This window comes from Phyllostomus discolor, chromosome 8 (genome assembly GCF_004126475.2).
Source record: "Phyllostomus discolor isolate MPI-MPIP mPhyDis1 chromosome 8, mPhyDis1.pri.v3, whole genome shotgun sequence".
Classification (NCBI taxonomy): Eukaryota; Metazoa; Chordata; class Mammalia; order Chiroptera; family Phyllostomidae; genus Phyllostomus; species Phyllostomus discolor.
This window is the reverse complement of record NC_040910.2, coordinates 89951701-89970320: the sequence shown is the minus strand read 5'-3', so window position 1 is coordinate 89970320 and position 18620 is coordinate 89951701. Positions and strand designations below refer to the sequence as shown.

At 48.3% G+C, this 18620-nt stretch overlaps 1 protein-coding gene across 1 annotated transcript; it reads left to right on the top strand.

Annotated features, from left to right (window-relative positions):
- Nucleotides 1-7608: 7608 nt before the first annotated feature.
- On the top strand, nt 7609-13605 carry LOC114504072 (intercellular adhesion molecule 5). Its single transcript, XM_028521724.2, has 7 exons — nt 7609-7679; nt 8726-8992; nt 9852-10172; nt 10431-10709; nt 11189-11455; nt 12132-12374; nt 12571-13605. Exons 1-7 carry the CDS (start codon nt 7625-7627, stop codon nt 12777-12779), a joined length of 1641 nt encoding a protein of 546 aa, XP_028377525.2. The 5' UTR covers nt 7609-7624; the 3' UTR covers nt 12780-13605.
- The last annotated feature ends 5015 nt before the right edge of the window (nt 13606-18620 follow it).

Sequence of the window (18620 nt, the reverse complement as noted above, 5' to 3'; positions counted from 1 at the left end):
GTTTCCTCCTTGTTCCCATCCAGGCCCAGGCCCAGGCCCCTGGTTCCTGACTGTCATTTGTAAACCAAGAGGACCACAGTGGAGGTGTTTCTGTAAAACATTCCTTGTGGGAAAAAATGTGTTAATTTATTCATCATTAGTTCCACATATATTCGAGTCCCAAATGTAGCGGGGGTATGCTAGGTACTAGAAGAAGGAAGCTGAAACATAACTATTGTTCTTGAGGTGCTCATAATCTAGGTGGCAAGAGACAGACACACAGGAACAATGGATACATGGATGAAAGGACACATGAATGGATACAATGGATAATGAAATGGATAGTAAAATCTACAATTACTCATTTGAAACAATATCAGGACTCCAGTAATTCTTCCAAAGTCAACTATTTTTGAAGTAAAGAGAAGGCTCAGAAGTAGGCGATGGCTGAGGCTAAGGGCCAGGTATACGGAGGCAGAGAAAGTAGTAGAGAAGTGGTGCTAGGCGCCATTGATCTGGGGGTTCTGTGGGAGGATGGGCTAGAATCTAGATTTTAAAAGGCTTTTCCAGGTAGGACCTGACTTGCTCGGAAGGCGCTGATGTGGAGTACAGCTTGCTAAGAGCCGTGAAAAGACTGTTATCGTGGACAGCTCAGGTCCCGACTTCTCAGCCTTCACTGCTTCTGCTCTAAAACGAGAGATTTGACTGTTCGACGGTCCCCAGACTTTTGGATTTCACAGGCCAGTAAAATGTCAGAAAAACTCAAGACCATGATAAGATTTCCAACTTTTTATTTTAATGCCCAAGTAAGAGTATTAATCAAAACAACTATCCTCTGTTAGCATCTCTTTATAAATTAATTTTTAGCATCGAAATGGAAGGTAGGTCATATTTGTAGATACTAAAGCAGAATAGATTTTGTTTTATAATTTTTTATTTGATTATAGTGTCCTTTGCCTGTTTTTCTGAGGATGGGTGAAAACTTCATCACAGCCCAGCAGGGTTGTTGTTTAGAAACCTCGGTACACCTGTTCTGTAAGGTCCCTTCTGGCTCTGACATTCTAGGGTTAAAATTGGGATTTCTAGGACCTACTTTCCCTGCGAGTGCAGTACTCTGCACAACAGCCCACGTCAGGACGCCCAGGACGGCCCCGCTCAGGCACCATGAGGTCCACTGTTGGTCCCAGTGGTGCTAGGGCCAGCAGTTTGATTTTTCCAAACTCATCTCTCCCCCTCACCCTGCCTCCCAATCTCCCACATCATCCAACCCCACAAACACACGTTCGCAATTCACCAGAATTGTGTAGGAAAATCGTGAAACTCTTTTTAAGGATTTCATGCTAGACTGTTAGTGACTGAACGAGTTATACCTTGATGTGCATATTTAAAACTCATGAAAACACTCAAGTCAAAAGACTGGATCTCTAGTGGTCATTTCTCACAGAGTTGGAAAACCTAAAAGTTTTAAGTTCGGTAGGCAGTGCTCGAACTACTTAGAACCCTAGTCGTCTTTGGGAGTGAAGATGAAGCCAGCTGCTCTAAAGATGTCTGTACTCTCTGATCTTTTGGCCTCTACCCTTAAAATACACTTTTTCCTTCCCTCTCAACGCCCCCCCCCCCCAACCCAGTGAACAAGTGTACAGAGTACACTGTTTAGAGAGATGGTTTAGTAATATTTCCTCTCAGGTTTTAAAGCTATTTGCAACTGTTACTCAGCTACTTCTACTCTTAACTACATCAGGCCCTCCTAAATGTCTAGAAAGACTAGATATTTCACGGAAGAACTTACTTACCCACTATGTACACAGCACTGTTAAAACTGCACACACACAGCAATAGTTACGATCTGAGGTATCTTCTGAAGAAGGCCGTGTTGGCTTCTCTCCCTTCTCTCCACCTCCAGTCCAGGGGACAAGCACAGACAGGCATGAGTAATACTCAGACAGGGTGGGACAGATTCATATCCAAAAGTCATTTTACAGATGACAAACTTTCCTAGGAATTTCACCACAAAGTGTACAAAATGTGCTCATTTTACCAACTACTTTGTCAAACACTGGCAGCCTCTTCAACATTTAGGAAGACTAGATGTTGCAAATTAGATGCATTTGTCCTTTATATACACTATACACTATATATACATTATATACACTATACACACAGCTTTTTCATATTATACATACAGCCCTTCTAAAAGCAGCCAGTCAGTCTTCCTAAAGGGTGGTGGGCACTTCGTATTAGCGAAATGTGGTATGGTATGCTGCCATTTTCCTCTTCTGAAATGAATGTCTATAGTAGAAGTGGTCTGGTGGCCTGCTAATCGTTCCACCCATGGTTGACTGGGGCTCTCGCTTACCTTTCGTCCCATTAAGGCCTTTGTCCGTTGTCGTTAGGATGAGGTAAGGTCTAGTTCAACTGGAACAGAGGAGTGGCCCCAGGTGCTCCATCTGCACGGCTCCAAGGCCCAAGTGTGGGCAAGCATGTGTTCACATAGACCCGCCTTCTCCTGCCCTGGAAGGCCCTAACATGCCTTCCAGTGGCCGCCATTTCTGACGCTCAAAGGCAGCATGGCCTTGGTGCCTTGGTGAGGGCTCTGTTAGGCCCTGCAGGGTTGGGCCTGGAGACCCAGAGGTCTGCAGGTTGCAGGCTTGGAGAGGCCATCGACACCAGGTCGTGGGGGTGGGGTGGGGGGAGAGGTTCGCTGCTGCTTCACAGCCTGGGCCTGGCCAGTGGGCAACCGCAGGGAGGACTGTGGGTCTCTGCAGGACAGAGCCTGCTGACTGTCCCTGAGATCCCCAGCTCGCCGGCCAGCCCAAGGCCAGAGGGCCTGGGGCGGCCCGGAGGAGAAGCTATTTCAACACTTGGCTAGAGAAGCAATGGACTCTAGGACATTGGGGAGGAACTAGAGGTAGACACCCTCAGGGAGTAGTAGGCAGGGCTGGGGAGAGGTGGGATGCCCAGCTGGCCCTGTCCCTCTCACTACTCCCTCCCCGCCTTTTCCCCGTTACACTATATTTATTAATACATCTAAGATCCTGTACTTTTATTGAAAGGTACTAACATTTGGGGGAAAATCTAAATGGAAGTATCAATCAAAATTATTTTGCAGAATCTTTTTGAAATGACCCAGAGGTGACCATCAAATGGTGTTCACTGGGCCCAGTACAGAAACTCTGACTTTCTGGAATTACAGTAATATCCGGTGCAGCCATGTGCTGAGGGGCCCCCAAATCTAGTGAGACACTAAAGAGGGAGTCATAGACAGGCTTCTCTGGCCCCAAAGCTTCTGTTTCATGCCAAGTTCTCCCTTAAACTGTCAGTACAGCAGATAAGGCAGTGGTACAGCTAGGGTACAAAGGAATTAGCTCCAGGGCAAGAAGTCACTCACTCATAGACTAAAGAAAAAAAAATTGGTTCTTAACATTTGCACTGGACACCAAAATTGCAAGTACATTAATGATCTCCCTGCCCGCCACCCTGATACAGAGAATAGTGAAGCCTCTTCAAGTCTGTTTCCTTATCAATAAATGGGGTTAATAGTAATGCCTCCCTCGACATTAGGTATATTAAATAAGATGATGGATGCACACAATCACTGTCTTTTCTAAAGCAAGCAAGCAAAACAAGCAAACAAACAAAACCCCCTCAACTCCTCATATCTCACTGCACCAAGGAACTCAGTCCATGGCTCACTATCAGACCAACTATGGAGCGGGAGCCAAAGACATAACATGATGGCCAGGAGAATGGTCCAATTTGGACTCAGGGAAAATGTTCTGAGAACCAAATCCAGTGTTACAGAACAACAAGGTGGGCCTGGGACGATATACTATCACCCAAAAGGAACCCTGCAGGTTCATTATGTCTGCCGCCAGAGGAAAGATATCTCTCAATGCCAGAGATTCGTGAAAAGGAAAGGAAATGTTTATTTAATGCTATACAGACTTAAAGTAGTGACCTAATGTTTTCATCAAAATCCCAAAGTCCCTTAAAACACCCACAAACACACACAGTCCTTCATTCCCCCATTTGCCCAGTCTGGGCTACCGTATCTCAGGAAAAGAAATAGAAGTCCATGGCTCAGGCAGCCCCCAGTTCTTCCTAGTAATCCCTGCTTGGCTGGTTGGCCTCCCTCGGTTCCCAGCACCATCAGCTGTTGTCGCCGGGATCTCTGCTAAAGCCAAATGGTGGTTTCACCTTCTAAAGCTGCGGGGATCCCCATTCTGCTAAAGCCATGTGGTTCCCTTCTTTCTATTACCACAGCCATGTGGTCCTCTCTGCACAATGGCTGCGGGAGTCTCCACTCTGCCAAAAACGTGTGGTTCTCCCCCCTCAATGGCTGCAAGGAGGGTGGTTGCCATTCTGCCAAAGCTGAGCGGCCATTCTCTGCTAAAGCCGCATGGTGATTCTCTCTCGCAGGGCTGTGGGAGTCCTCACTCTGCTAAAGACCGAGTAGTTCTCTCACATGTCCACACTTGCCAGCACTCCCATATCCTTCCAGCTTCAATAGGCTGCCATCGTGGGTCTGGGCAGGCATGGCCCCATATCATGGAGCCAATCTTCTCCAAGCTCCCACACAGGCGCTGTAACTCCGGGGACCTGCCTCCCAGTTAGTCTTGGTGGGGAAGTTACTTCCATTCTCCTGGCTCAGAGCGTGGTCACAGTTATTTAACATATCTATGCAACCAGTTAAAGGTTATAGGTATGTTAAATGACCACACCAGAGGTTAGCTGCAAAGCTGTTGCTACCCGAGAAACAGCTCTCAATGGCCCTGCTCCATTTGTCCTGCCTCCAACCCACACCTGTGGCAGCGGGATGAGGACATCCTAATGTTCCTGGACACCTTGAGTTCTGGACCCCATTCCAAATCCCTATCTCCCCCCCACCCACCCCGCTTGGCTGTACCCTGTTACACCAGGAGGACATCTGATGTGGAAGCCAAGGAAGGGGATACAGGGTGGTGATATGAAACAGAGGTGGATTTAGTCTCTCACCACATATTTATGACTCACTGCTCCCTCGTGTTTGGGAAGAGCAAGAACGCAGGCACGTTCCGTAGGAAGTAAGGACATTCTAGGGCACTCAAGCGTGTGCCTTGCACGTGCAGGGCACGGATATTGGTAGAGTCCTACCAAATCCATCTCTCAGTACATCCAGGATGAACGGACAGAGGGCCCCGGTAGGATTTTGAGCCAGTGAAGAACTGAAGCCCAACGCCAAGCGAGCTCCACTACCCAAGGCAGGAAGGCAGCTGCACGGTAGCCCACTCGCGCGCGAATCTGCTCTTGTGTTCAGACAGCACTGCGAGATGAACAGGCACAGGGGAAGACAACCCGTTGCTTTTCTGATAGAGCCATTATTTTCTGCAACTCTCCTCCTGTTTTCATTTTGTTTTACTTGGTTGCGATTATGTTGAGTCAAATAGGAGCGCTCTGCCAAGCAGGACCTAGACTCCCCTACTTGCATCTTCTCACCCCTCACCCCCTCACCCCCTCACCCCCCACCCCCTCACCCCCTCACCCTTCCTCTCGCCTCGGCTTCCCGCCCGCTTCACTGGTCTCAGTCAACCCTGCTAAGCTGCGTACCCTACGTCACGAGTTTCTAGGCAGATCAGGAAGTTCCTCGGGTCTGGAGCGTCCTCGCGCGCCCCCGCCTGGACCAAACGGTCTCGGCGCGTGGTGGTGCCGGAGAGCGTCTCGGCGAGGCGCACATCGAAGCGAGGCGCGCGTCGAAGCGGGCAAATCGGCCGGCGGAGCGACCCGATGAGCGGAGGGAGCAGCGGGAAGCCGCCCTCAGTGAGGATTTAAGTTTTGTTTTATTTGGTTGGGTTCATGCCGGTGTCGCGTCCCGGATTTTCTGTGGAATCTAGAGATCTGGCCTCATGGCGAACTTCGCCTCCTCACACTTTTTTTCCAGTGGGCGGGAAACCCTGACGGGTACTCATTATCTTTTTTCCACATGTGGGTTTTTTTTTTTTTAATGTTTTAAATATCATCCCCCTTTAAAAGCCTTCATGGCCTGCGGGGCTCAGAGCGTGAGAGGCATTTCGTGGACACAGCAGGGAGGAAGCTCCTCTCAGCGAACTGGCCTTCTTAAGCTCCGGATCCAAACGGCGGACGCGGGTCCTCACACAGTATTTGCGAATGTCCTGCTCGTTCGTTCGTTCGTAGCTGCGGAGCTCCCACAGGTTCTGGGCGCCTGTGATCCATCGGTGAAAAACACCCAGGCGCCTGCCCTCACGGGGCCTGCTGCCCAGGGAGCGGCGTAGACGGTAGCAACAGGCCTACGAAGTGAACGGGAGCGTGTTAGGACTGTGCCGTGGGAAGAGAAAGCAGTGTCGGCGCTTAAGGGTGTGCGGTGGTGTGGCGCGGCGTCGGGGTTGGAAAGAGGGTGCGGGTGGTGGCCCTCATTGCAGAGATACGTTGGCCTGGGCCAAGGAGTTTTCAGGGACGAGGCCAATGCCAGGAAGGGAGGAAGGGGGTGGAGGGGAGAGGGAGAGGAGGCTGGACTGTGACTCAGGTGTGTACAAGAAACTGCAAGGAACCCTGGGGTAGGAGTGAGTGGTGAGAACCCTAAACTGGGACGAATCCGACTCAGGCTACACAGCCAAAAGCAGTCCTGTTGCACCTCAGTGTCCGCGGCCTCCTGCTAGCTGCCTGCCCCCCACCTCTCCCCGGCTGGAGTATAGGTCTAGAAATTTAGAGGGTATGAAAGCAAAAAGGAACCCTCTCCCTCCCCCAATTTTCTGATATCTATCTATGTGGCATGGACATGTACCGGTGACAACCACAGGGGAAGACCAACTAGCTTGGCTTATGGTGGTCAGAGATGGGAAGTCTTTTTTAAGCTAAGGCTCTAGGAGCAGAACGTGGTCTATGAGACTGATTCACAAGACTGGGTTTTGCAGAGAAAGGTGACTTCAGCAAGCTAAGCGGAGATGAATGGAATAGATGGAGCTCTTGCGTTGACCTCTATTTGGAATTGCTTGTGACAGTGTGGCCCCATCAAAACACAGATAATATGGACTCTTTGAATACGTAGAAGCAGTGAAGTACTAAGAACGTTGCTGGGCAGTTACGATGCCTGGGTTTGAATTCTGGCTCCACCTCTTAATTAGTTGTGTGATCTGGGATAAGTTACTTCACCTCTCTCAGCCTCCATCTGATCTGTACAAAGAGGGGCGGGGGTGGATTACTAAAGTAAAGCAGTCCAGTGCCTGGAATTTACTTTATAATATATATTATATAATAATAATATGTATTATTTAGTAAATAATATATATTTACTAAAGGTTAAAATTATTAGACAAGATGTGATTGAGAAAGTGTCTATAGATCGGTGGTGAGTGCCTAGCCTGGTGTAGGTGTTATGAAGACAGTACTTTATCTCAAAGAATTCAAAAGTTAATTGGGATTCTACAATGTATGAGTGAGTGTGACTGATATTAGAACATCATACAGCTGACTAATGTTTAGCATGCGCTTGAAACAGTGGGAAGGCCATTTTCCTGCGCCCTTCTCATGCCGCTTTCAAAATAACATTAGATATAAACAACTGATATTTTCTAAATCTTATGTAAGATGTGGGAAAATACTTGAAACACTGCTGTTTCTGTCTCTCTAGCTGTTGGCTTTTCTCATAAGGATGGAAATGCTACTGTTTAGTGTCTGGGCCCTGCTGGCTTTGATTTCTTCCCCAGGTAAGGCTATTTTGCCAAAGTTTCTTTAGCCATGCGTGCCAGGGCACAGGTGGCTGGCCATTGAGGAAGAGGATAGGAAGTCCTGAATGGGGCAACACTCCAGTATTCACACATCTGGACCCTCAGGAGAGATTCCTATTATTTGGGTCACTAGGCCACAGAATCTAGGTGTCTCTGGTTATATTGGAATAACCCAAATTAAGGGACAGGTTACTAGACCATCAACAAGAACGCTCCATAAGAACTGTTACTTCTCAGCTTGGCTCCCTGCTGCCCCAGGGCTGTCTTATTTTTCTACTTGAAAATATTTTTACTTCTTTGTTGCCACCCTTTGTGTCATGAAGAGCCACAGCAGGACTTTGATAGGACAGGGCCCACAGCTCAGGTGTGAGGAGTGAGTGCTCTGAATGGCAAGACAGAAACTGGAGCCTCAGTGGGGGACATTGCTACAGGAGGGTCTGTTCCCAGAGGGGCTGGTATTGGAGAGATGAAGTAGATGACGGGCAAAGCTAAAGGGGACTGTAGGGAAGCTTCAGGAGACTGTGCTCCTCTCCTACATCAGGTCTAAAGTGTACCTGAGAGATGTCTCGCTCACTGCACCTGAGGTTTCCCTAACAGACTAAACTCTTAAGCATTCAAAAACTTCTGTTGCTTAAGCACCGAAGCAAAATGGAACAGTCTCACTTTGAGCAGAGGTGAAAAGTTCCATGGCAGATGAGTAACCCTGGGGGTCATCCTGGGAGCTTCCAAGATTTCTGGAAGTTTGGGAAGAGAATGGTTTCCTGGGCACAAGTTTTAGCAACTCCATAGTTTCCACAGTGACACTAATGGGGCAATCAGATCTCAAGAAAGACGATGAATGGAGGGACTGGCAGTGGACTCAGGATTCCAACTTGTTCATTAGGGTCTTTTTCTTGGCTAGTTCCCTGTCCCTTTTCATTCAGGGCAAGTTCCTGTTCTCCCTCACTAAATAAGTAGGCTCTATGTTTTGTTTGGGTCTTGTGGGCCTCACCAGAGTCTTTGACATGCATGGTTGATCATTTCAGGGACCACCAAAGGGCTGTTTGAGGTCTCTGTTCAGCCGGAACAGGCCCTGGTAAAGTTTGGACAGTCCCTCATGGTCAACTGCAGCACGACCTGTCCAGACCCAGGACCCAGTGGGGTTGACACCTCCCTAAAGAAAACCCAGGTGGGCAAAGGGCCTCAGTGGAAGGAGTTCCTCCTGGATGACGTCACAGAGAGCTCCACCCTGCAGTGCTTCTTCTCCTGCGCGGGGATCCAAAAGGACGCGAGCCTGGGCATCACCATGTATCGTGAGTGGGGCCGAGGGCCGGGAGGAAGAGAAGAGTCGGGGAATGTGACTGCCTTATTTGGGGGAAATTAGACAGAGATTTCTTTTAGGGGAGAGAATTAGGGCCCTGTATAAAGATTTCCATCATACTGTGGGAATTCTGGAGCCACTTCTGTTTCCCTTTGGTGCAGGCTTTTAAATTAGGAGCACACCACAGAGGACATCCAGACATCTGTGCTTAAGAATACATTCAACTACAGGAGGCATATGCTAATAATGCTCACTTATAAATGGTGAAAAAAGTGTAAAACTGGTGCTGAATTATTTGCCACAAGTTCTTAGCATAAGTAGAGGTTGGAGAAAGGAGGGTCTCTGTGGGCTGGGGTAGTTGGAGAAGTCTTCATGGAAGAGCAGACTCCGGAGCTTCACTCCGGCAGACTGGTTAGGATTCCAAGTGACAGGGATGGGTGAGGAGGGTCTTTCGGGGGGCAGACAGCAGTGGCAAAGATCAGGTTTTAAGAACAAGTGTGATCCCTGTGGGGTAAGAGTGTGGTTAACTTGCTGTGGTTTCTGTGTGGTGCTCAGGAACCCCTCAGCATCTGCTCATACCCTGAAGCACTCTGGTAAGAGATAAACGCTCTCCAGAATGGGAGCAACCATCAAAGCAAGGCACCTCCCCCCAGCAGTCATATTTCTTGGTTATGGCTTTAGCCGCCTTTGACGGGCAGAAGAGCCAAAGGCTAACTTGTCCCATCTGACATTGTTGGTCAGATGGTTTAAGGGGAGCAGTCACCTTCTACCACAGACTGCCTGTCCTGTACCATTTCTTTCTGGAGAGGTGAGTAGCCCTCTCTCATCACACTCGTGTTTTTGTTTTAAAGAGCCACCGGAGCAGGTGGTCCTGGAGCTGCAGCCTGCGTGGGTGGCCTTGGACGAAGTCTTTACAGTGAGGTGCCATGTGCCCAAGGTAGCACCCCTGGAGAGCCTCACCCTTACCCTTCTTCAGGGTAACAAAGAACTATATAAAAAGAACTTTATGAGCTTGGCTGTGGCCTCCGAGAGAGCCGAGGTCACCTTCAATGTCCAAGCACAAAGGGAGGATCACAGGTGCAATTTCTCCTGCCATGCAAAACTGGACCTGAGTTCGCGTGGTGGAGGGCTCTTCCACTCCAGCTCAGCCAGCAGGGTGCTCCGGATTTTTGGTGAGTTGGAGCTCAGGTATGGAAGGGATCCTGAGTCACATTTTCTTTATCTTATTGTGGCCTTTGGGACTAAGTAGTTCCCACAGCATTTAGCATGTGGGTGTGAGGATAATTGAACTTCACCTCTTCTTGGGCTTTAAGCTCACCCTAGGGGACAGAGACCTTTTTGCCCTACTTTCTTCCTACATTTTGGGCTCCTGCATGACATGATTTATCATGGTTTTTCTCCTTTCTTTCCTTTTCCTCATTTGTTGGCAGAATTCTCTCAGCGCCCCCAAATCTGGGTCTCTCCACTTCTGGAGGTTGGGACGGCAGAGGCTGTGAGCTGTGAGCTGGCCAGGGTGTTCCCGGCCAAAGAGGTGACGTTCCACATGTTCTTGGGAGACCAGGAGCTGAGCCCCTTCCTCTCCTGGGAGGGAGACACTGTGTGGGCCAATGCCACTGTTCGGGCCATGGAGACTGGCGATCAGGAGCTGTCCTGCCACGTGTCTCTGGGTCCGATGGAGCAGAAAGCGAGAGAGCTGGTGCACATCTATAGTAAGTTGCCAGCCTTTCCCCTTCCCCGTGAGGGTTCTCTGCCACTGAAAATGACCACTGAAAGCCCTGGTGACTTTCTGATCAGTGCAGGCAGGTGGGAGACATGTGTGGGGATGTGGCTTTATCCAGCCTTCGCCCTGTTTCCTTAGGCCATCCTACTCACAGAGTGATTGTAGGTGCTCGAACCCGTTTCTAGGAACAGCCACTTGAGCTGGGGAGGAAATCCGTAAGGTGAAAACACATCTTGCTGTCCGTGCCGCACAGACAGAGCCCACTGTGGGCATGCCGCGTCTGTTGTAGGAAAAGCTCTCGGTTCCCAAACCACCTTTGTTGCTCCTGCCACTCAGCACCAAGCAGTACTGGTCTCCTCGTCTTTCCCCTGTTGTCCGCCGACCCAAGGGATGCCACCCGCAGCAGGAGTGCCAGAGTGGCTGCCAGTTTTGAGAAAGATGTTCGGTTTCTGTTCCCTTTCCTTATAGGCTTCCCGCCACCAGTCCTGGAGGTAGAAGAATTAACATTGGTAGGGACAGACCTTAATGTGACCTGTTCGGGGCACGTGTTAACATCGCCCAGCCCTACTCTTCGGCTCCAGGGAGCCCCAGTCCTCTCTGCCCCTGGGGAGCCCGTCTGGCTTTTACTTACCACCACAGAAGAGGATGACGGCCGGAATTTCTCCTGTGAGGCCTCTTTGGAGGTTCAGGGTCAGCAGCTGATCAAAACCACTACAGTCCAGCTCCATGTCTTATGTGAGTACAGGCCCTATCCTCCTCTCAAAACAAGGGTTAGTGCTGTCCCATTTCCAGAGATACCAGCCAGCAGCTTCATTATTAGAGTTGCCACATTTTTTCCCTTTAAAATTAAAAAAAAAATCAAAAGAAAAAATTACATGAAAGCTCTCCAAGCTTACCTTCCTGCCAGCAAAGTGAGTGGGGAGGAACAGGAGGGAAACGGGGAGCAGAAGAGAGGAAGTGGGTGTAAGGGATCAGGTGGCATTAGCCGCCGGCCAGTTGACTGACAACATAGGGAGTGGTAGTTGGAGTTTATCCCGAGAAAGGAAATTTCCACATAAAAACTTGTATTTTGGAAAAAAGGAGAAGTGCTCCTCTCTGGGTTCACCGCTGCCCATGTTCTCACTCGCCGGGAAGCCGGAGCCCCAGGGCCACCACAGTCGGAGCCATCCACACCGTGGAGTCAGCGTCTGTGAAATCGCTCTGTGCTGCACCTCAGACTCCTTGCCCGTTGGGACGGCGGGGCGGGGGGGGGGGTGCGAGTGGCTCAAGCAGGGAGCTGACAGTCCACCCTTGGGTGGAGGGGACACAGCATTTGAGCATTTGGACTGGGGGAGGGAGAGCTGAGCATGACCAGGGAGGAGGGAAGGTGCACACTGAGTTCTGCTCCCTTGGGGACTTTCTTTTTTTCCAGACAGGCCACGGTTAGAGGAATCCGCTTGTCCCAGCAACCAGACCTGGGTGGAAGGGACGGAACAGATGCTCGCCTGTGTCCCAAAGGGAAACCCAACTCCATTGCTGGTGTGTACCTGGAATGGAGTGGTCTTTGACCTTAAAGTGCCACAGAAGGCTACCCAGAACCACACTGGAATCTACTGCTGCACGGCCACCAACCCGCTGGGCTCTGTCAGCAAAGACATTGCTCTCATTGTTCAAGGTGACTGCGGCACCCCTGCTGCCAGGCCCAGGACGGAAGTCGCCCAGGGGGTGGGGATTCTTACCCAAACACAGAAAGAAGAAAGATTTCAGTGGGCCAGGGAGGATGAGACCGGGAAGTGTGCTTGGTGGGCTGGGGCAGGGTGATTCTCTTGTCCTTGAACCCTCCCAATTCTGTGTCTTCTGTGCTTGGGCAGAACTGGATGAAGGAATCAGCTCCACCATCATCATCATCATTATTGTCGCCCTTGGAGCGGGTGTCATCACCATCGCACTGTATCTGAATTACCAGCCCTGCAAGATGGAGAGGAGGAAATTGCCCTATAGGCACAAAGAGAAGAGCAGAGTGGAGGAAAGCCAGTTTGCGGTTCAACAAGCAGAAATATGCATCATGCATAATTGTTAAATAGAAACGGTTCTTTGGTTGAAGGTGACCTCTGCTACTGGGGTTCCCTAAGGGAGGAAGGGGGTGGAGGAGGAAGGAAGAGACATCCCCTGTGTTATGAAGTCCCATAGAACACGCTGAGGCCCCACGTCCCCTGCATCCAGTCCATCCTCAGGCTGCACTCCTCCAAGTGCACTGCAGTCTCCAGAGACTTCTGTCTCCGCGGGCTGCTGTCCTTGCCGTGCGCTCAGTCAGTCCACTCAGACTCGGAAAAGAAGGCCCCGTCTATGCCTCATCACCCCCATCACCACTGCCCTTTGCTCCCAAATACCAGAGATAGAAATGTCTCAGAATTGCAACTCACTCCTCATGGTTTCCTCAGAACTAAGTGGGAACAAATCTCTTAGTCCAGGGACAGGACTCTGAAGGGAGAGTAAGCACCAAACAAAGGGGTAGGACTCAGAACCCCATTCCTGTCTGCACGCTCCCCTGCCCCCTAATCTGGGGTCCGGAGTGCTGGCGCCCAGACCCCAGCCTGTTAGACTTCCACCCGCTGACCACCCACTGTGTGCCTTGGAGGAGAATAAAAATCATAAGACATTCCACAGGAGGTTTTACATGGCCCAGTATCCTGTCCCCGATGTGGAAATTCTTCCACGAAATTGGCCTCATGGATGAAGGGCTCTAAACATCTGTGAATTCCTTTTCAGAATGCATATAGGGTAATCACCTGTGAGTCCACATTTAACTTGTACTTTTTTTTGTTTGTTCTGCCTATACAGGCTCTTAGGCTAGAGTTCCAATGTTTATGCCTCCCCCTTTCCACAAATAAATATGTATTTTCCTGTTGTTGGCAAACTATTTCCTTTAAGTTTTAGGGGGGCTCCTTCTGTGACAACATTTACCTCATGATTTTATGATTCAGCTCCCTTCTCTGTTCTTTGAAAAGAGAAGACATCAAGAGTCATAAAACCAGATCTCTTCTCCCAGATCAGTCACATGTGGGTCACTGAAATGTTGGCACATGGCAGAAGCCACATGGTTGCACCTTAAGTACAGTTTCTAAGAGTATCAAGTCGGTGGCATAAACGACCAGCCAGGGCAGGGGGTGCATTAGCTCAGGGCAGCAGCCTGCCTGACCTGCCCTCAGAACTGAAGTTCAGACTTCCAGACAGAGAGAAGCCCACAGCCTTTCGCACAGGAAGAGCGCACCATCAGGCATCAACGTGAAAAAATTCACTTTTCCCGGACCTTTCCTGAGTCTGGGGTATGGATCAAATATCAGTCCTTTGGTTTCAACTCCTGCCAGGCAGTGGGGATACAATGGTGAACCAAGCACTCTCTGCCTTCTACTAGCTTACAGTCTCCGGGGGAGGCTGGAGCAAGTCAGCGGGAAATTACAGCTGTGCCTTCACTCCCGTCACCGGGAAAGCACATGTGGGTACAAGAACTTAGGACCAAGGTAGCATTCCTGGGAAGAGATTGGAAATACCTTGACTTTGCAGAACAGCATGCCCCCAAAGTGACCTATTCAGCCTAAATTTTCCACTAAATATAGTAGCCATTGCTCTCTCATAAGGTGAGTAATGTAAATTATTCACTTTTCTGAATTGAGCACTTGGGGAAATAAGATAGGAAGCAGGTTTAGGAGAAGAGAATATAGAATTGTCTAATCCAGGAAACTCCGGCTACTTTGGCGTCTTGGGGTCAGCTGCCTCAAGCCTGGAGTTATTTCAGTCTGCAAACTCCATTTAGTGACCCTGGCGCCCCAAAGCACAGTGAATCCTAAACAGGAGGGAGGAAGGGGGTCATTTGGACTTCCTGGTTCCATCCTGGAGAAAACTTGGAGGCTTCGGCTACCTCGCCTTTGCTTCTCACTGCCACATGGTGTCACTGTGGACAGTGTCCTACCCAGTTCACGAGACCTCCCAGTTCTGCAGATCCAGGTTCTGGGTCAGCCGCCCTGGCTTTTTCAGGGGCTCGGTGTGCTTCCTCAGGGCTTTGTCCAGCCAGAGGCGACTCCTTACATGGGTTTCCAGGGCTACACTTCTCAGAGCTCAGTGCATTGGATTAGCGGTCCAACAAGGCTCTTTGGATTTGGGTAGCCACACCCCCTTTCACAGACTTGGAAGTTCGGCTCCCCTTGCATTCCCCAGAGATCCAGGGAACCAGGGAGCAGCTGCCCCTTTCTGGTCAATTCTTAAAGCACAAAGGGGTTCATTATGTCTCTTTTCTAAAGTAATATAGCTGGTCTCTGCTAACTCTTCTAAGGGTAGCTCTCTTGTCTCCAGGGGCCCCACTCCCTAAAACGTTTGGAATATATATAAATTTTTTTTCCTGAACAATAGAGAACCAGCTCACACTTAACTGCAGTTACCCTGATTATCTTCAAGGCAAGAGAGCTACTTTCAATGCCCCAAAAGTTTATCCTCTTATAAAAATCAAGGTAATTGCTGTTGTCTTTTTTTTTAAACCTGAGGGAAAAAAGCTAAATCTTCAGTGGGGTTTCTTACTGTAGGGATAATAGTGTTTACCTATTATACGATTATAGTTGGAAAGAAATTACACAGTATTTATAAAAACACTAGCATGGTGTTGTATACATGTGTTCACAAATACTCGTTTTTATTATTACACCAATAAAGCTGGTAGTCATCATACCATAATTATAACATACTCCAAACAGAAAACCATGGCAACATCAAAAGTCATAGATCACAGACACCTCCTTTCTCTTCCCCATTGTGTTCTCCTTTCCTCCTTTTCTATTCCTCTTTTTTCCTCTACTTTCCTCCTTTTTTGTTCCCTATGATTTAGGACCACGCGTAGGATGACCAGTTGTTGTCCCAGTTTGTGTTGAGATGGGGAGTTCTGGGACACGGCACTCCCAGCGCTGGAGCTGGGGCGGTCTCGTGCGAACCGGGGTAAGCTGGCGACCAAGGATAAGCTGGATCAGGAGGGTGGGCGAAGAGAGAGGAGAGGGTCGTTTCTGCCCTCACATGTGTATAATTATAAGGGACAAAACCCGGTGCGTGTGCTCAACAATGCTGGAAGAAGATTCAGAAGTGGTCGTTTAGGTTAAGTTTTAAAAATTACAAATGGAAAAAAATACAATAAAGATTAAATTAAAAACATTAAAAAAATAAAAATTACATGGAATATATTACAAAATTGTACACCTGAAACCTATATAATTTTATTAACCAATGTCACCCCAATAAATTTAATTAAAAGTTTTAAAATGTTTGAACAAAGGAACTGAAACAGTAAAATAAATAATAAATAAAAGATTACATGGAGTAGGAAAAACATTATTCCAGGCCTCTAGGATTACTTGAACTCGGCCTATTGAATTTTCTTATGCAAAACTTGCTGATTTTAGCCTTAAAATGACTTCATTTTCTTTTAGTGATTGGTTTTAGAGAGAGGAGGGAGAGGGAGAAACATCGATTTGTTATGCATAAGTGGACAATAAATCGATGTTTCTCTCTATAATCAATAAATGAAAAAAGAAAAAATACTTAAAAGTTTTAAAAAGTTGTGATAAAATAGATATAACATAATGCTTGCCATCTGAGATGTCCTCGGCGCACAGCTCAGCACCGTGGAGCACACGCACGTTGCCGTGTGACCCGTCTCCAGGACTCTCTTCATCTCGTAAAACTGAAACTCTGAAGCCACTGAGCAACTCCCCGTTCCCCCTGCCCCCAGCCTCTGGTAACCACCATTTCACAAGTTCTGTCTCTGAATTTGACTGCAGCATGTACCTGATATGAGAGAAATCATATAGTATTTGTCTATTTATTACTACTGGCTCATTAGAAAATTTTGAACGACTGTTTAGAATTAAAAACAAGAAGAGCCACAACTGGCCCAGGTCTCACAATTACCCCTCTCCCCCAATGCCTTTTTTAAAAAATCATTTTACCAATACAATAGCCGTAACATGTGTAACCTCATCTTTGTGGTCCCAAAGTCAGTGGTTCTCAACCGAGTTTGCACTTTAGACTCAGCCAGGGAGTTTTAAAAACACTCTTGCCTGGGCCCTGGCTACATAGCTCACTTGGTTAGGGCAGGGGTGTCAAACTCATTTTCACTGGGGGCCACATCAGCCTCGAGGTTGCCTTCAAAGGGCAGAATGGATAAATGTAACTCCTTCACAGTTAAGGGAGAGCTCGGCTGCGGCCGGATTCCGCCCCAGGGCCTGGCGTTCGCCACCTGTGGGTTAGAGCGTTGTCGGGGTCTGCCAAGGTTGCTCTGGATCTCGAGTCAGAGTACAGACAAGAAGTATGTCTCTATCTCTGTCTCTCCCTCTGTTTCTCTAAAATGAATTTTAAGAATTAAAAAAAAAAAAAACCCACAAAAATACACTCTTGCCTGGATCCCTCCCCAGACCAATTCAGTCAGAACTGCAGGAGTGGAGACCATCGCCAGAGGTGTTTAGAAAACCTCCCAGGCGTTTCTAATTTGCAGTGGAGGTTGCCATTCACTGCCTAATTGAAGAACTGAAAGGCAGAAAGCAATTGCTAAAGAGTTTAGGGTAGATGGTCTTTAAGGTCTTTTTAAATTCAATTTTTTTTTTGCAAAATCAGCTAGTATCTTTGAAATTCTCAACCAGCGGGGGCTGAGAGTCAGCTATCCCGGGAAGAAACTGAGCTGGTAATCTCTGGATGTGTGGCTCCCCCTGCAGTTGACTTCTGTCATGACACCTTAGAATGGTCTTACCAGTAGCTATAACAACATCCCTCCACCAGGGGTGTCAAATTCATTTTCACCAGGGGCCACATCAGCCTCGCGGTGGCCTTCAAAGGGCCAAAGGTAATGGTAGGACTGTATAAATGTAGCGACTCCTTAACAGTTAAGCGAGAGCTCGGCGCTGCCGCCGGGTGGAAACAAGGTGGAGGAATCTGGCCCACAGACCTTGGGTTCCTACCTGTGCTGGGCATCCCTCCCTGCCACGTTCATTCCAACAAGCACTTAAGATGGCTCACGTTTCCTTTTAAAACACTTACTCAAGCCAAGACATAATTATATGTTTGTGCTAATTATATCAACTTCTAAAGACCGTGAAATTTCCAACTAGTTCTAAGGTCAAATGAAGGATATTACAGGGATATTTGATTTTGGCTTAATGTAAGAAATGCTTGTCTGAAACCAGAGAGATTTCGTAGCGTGCGCTGCCCTGTGGAATAGTGATTCCCCTCGATGCTAGTGCCACCCGTGAGCACCCTCTGCACGGGGGGCTACGGAGTAAGGTCCTTCAACCAGCAGGAAATCGGGTGACTTACGAGGCCCTCCTAACTCCAAATGCCATGATTTTAAAGTCGGACAACAGAAGAACAATCTAAGGTGGATGTGTGGTTTCTGAGCCAAGAAATGAAGCTCTGGTTCCGATTATTTCCATTTCCAACTACTCCCCAAAGACTTATGTGACTAAATGTTAAATATTGAAAACAAATACCAGTGGCTCCTGTTTTAAAGAAAATGCATTATAGCACATTAAAAAATCTGACCTTTTCAGGAGGATTCATTAGGAGGGTGATTATTTGCATTGTAAAAGAATTCCTGATGTTGTAGCATCATATTTGGATAATAGAGTTACACTGTGGGCGTGGTCCTGACATATGACTGCCCAGGAAGCTGGGACCATGAACCTAAGGAGTGAACTTGGTGTATAACAGAGAGGAGTGAATGTGTGATCCTCTTTCTAGCACAGGAAGAATCGCCAGGTCAGATAGCATTCAGGGGCTTGGCTCTATTTAATAGAGCCCACAGCATTCCTGCAGGTTGTCCTCCCAACCGCTCCTTGCCCCATATATACTCCCCTGTCCCATTCATAATAGAATGACACATACTCAGACA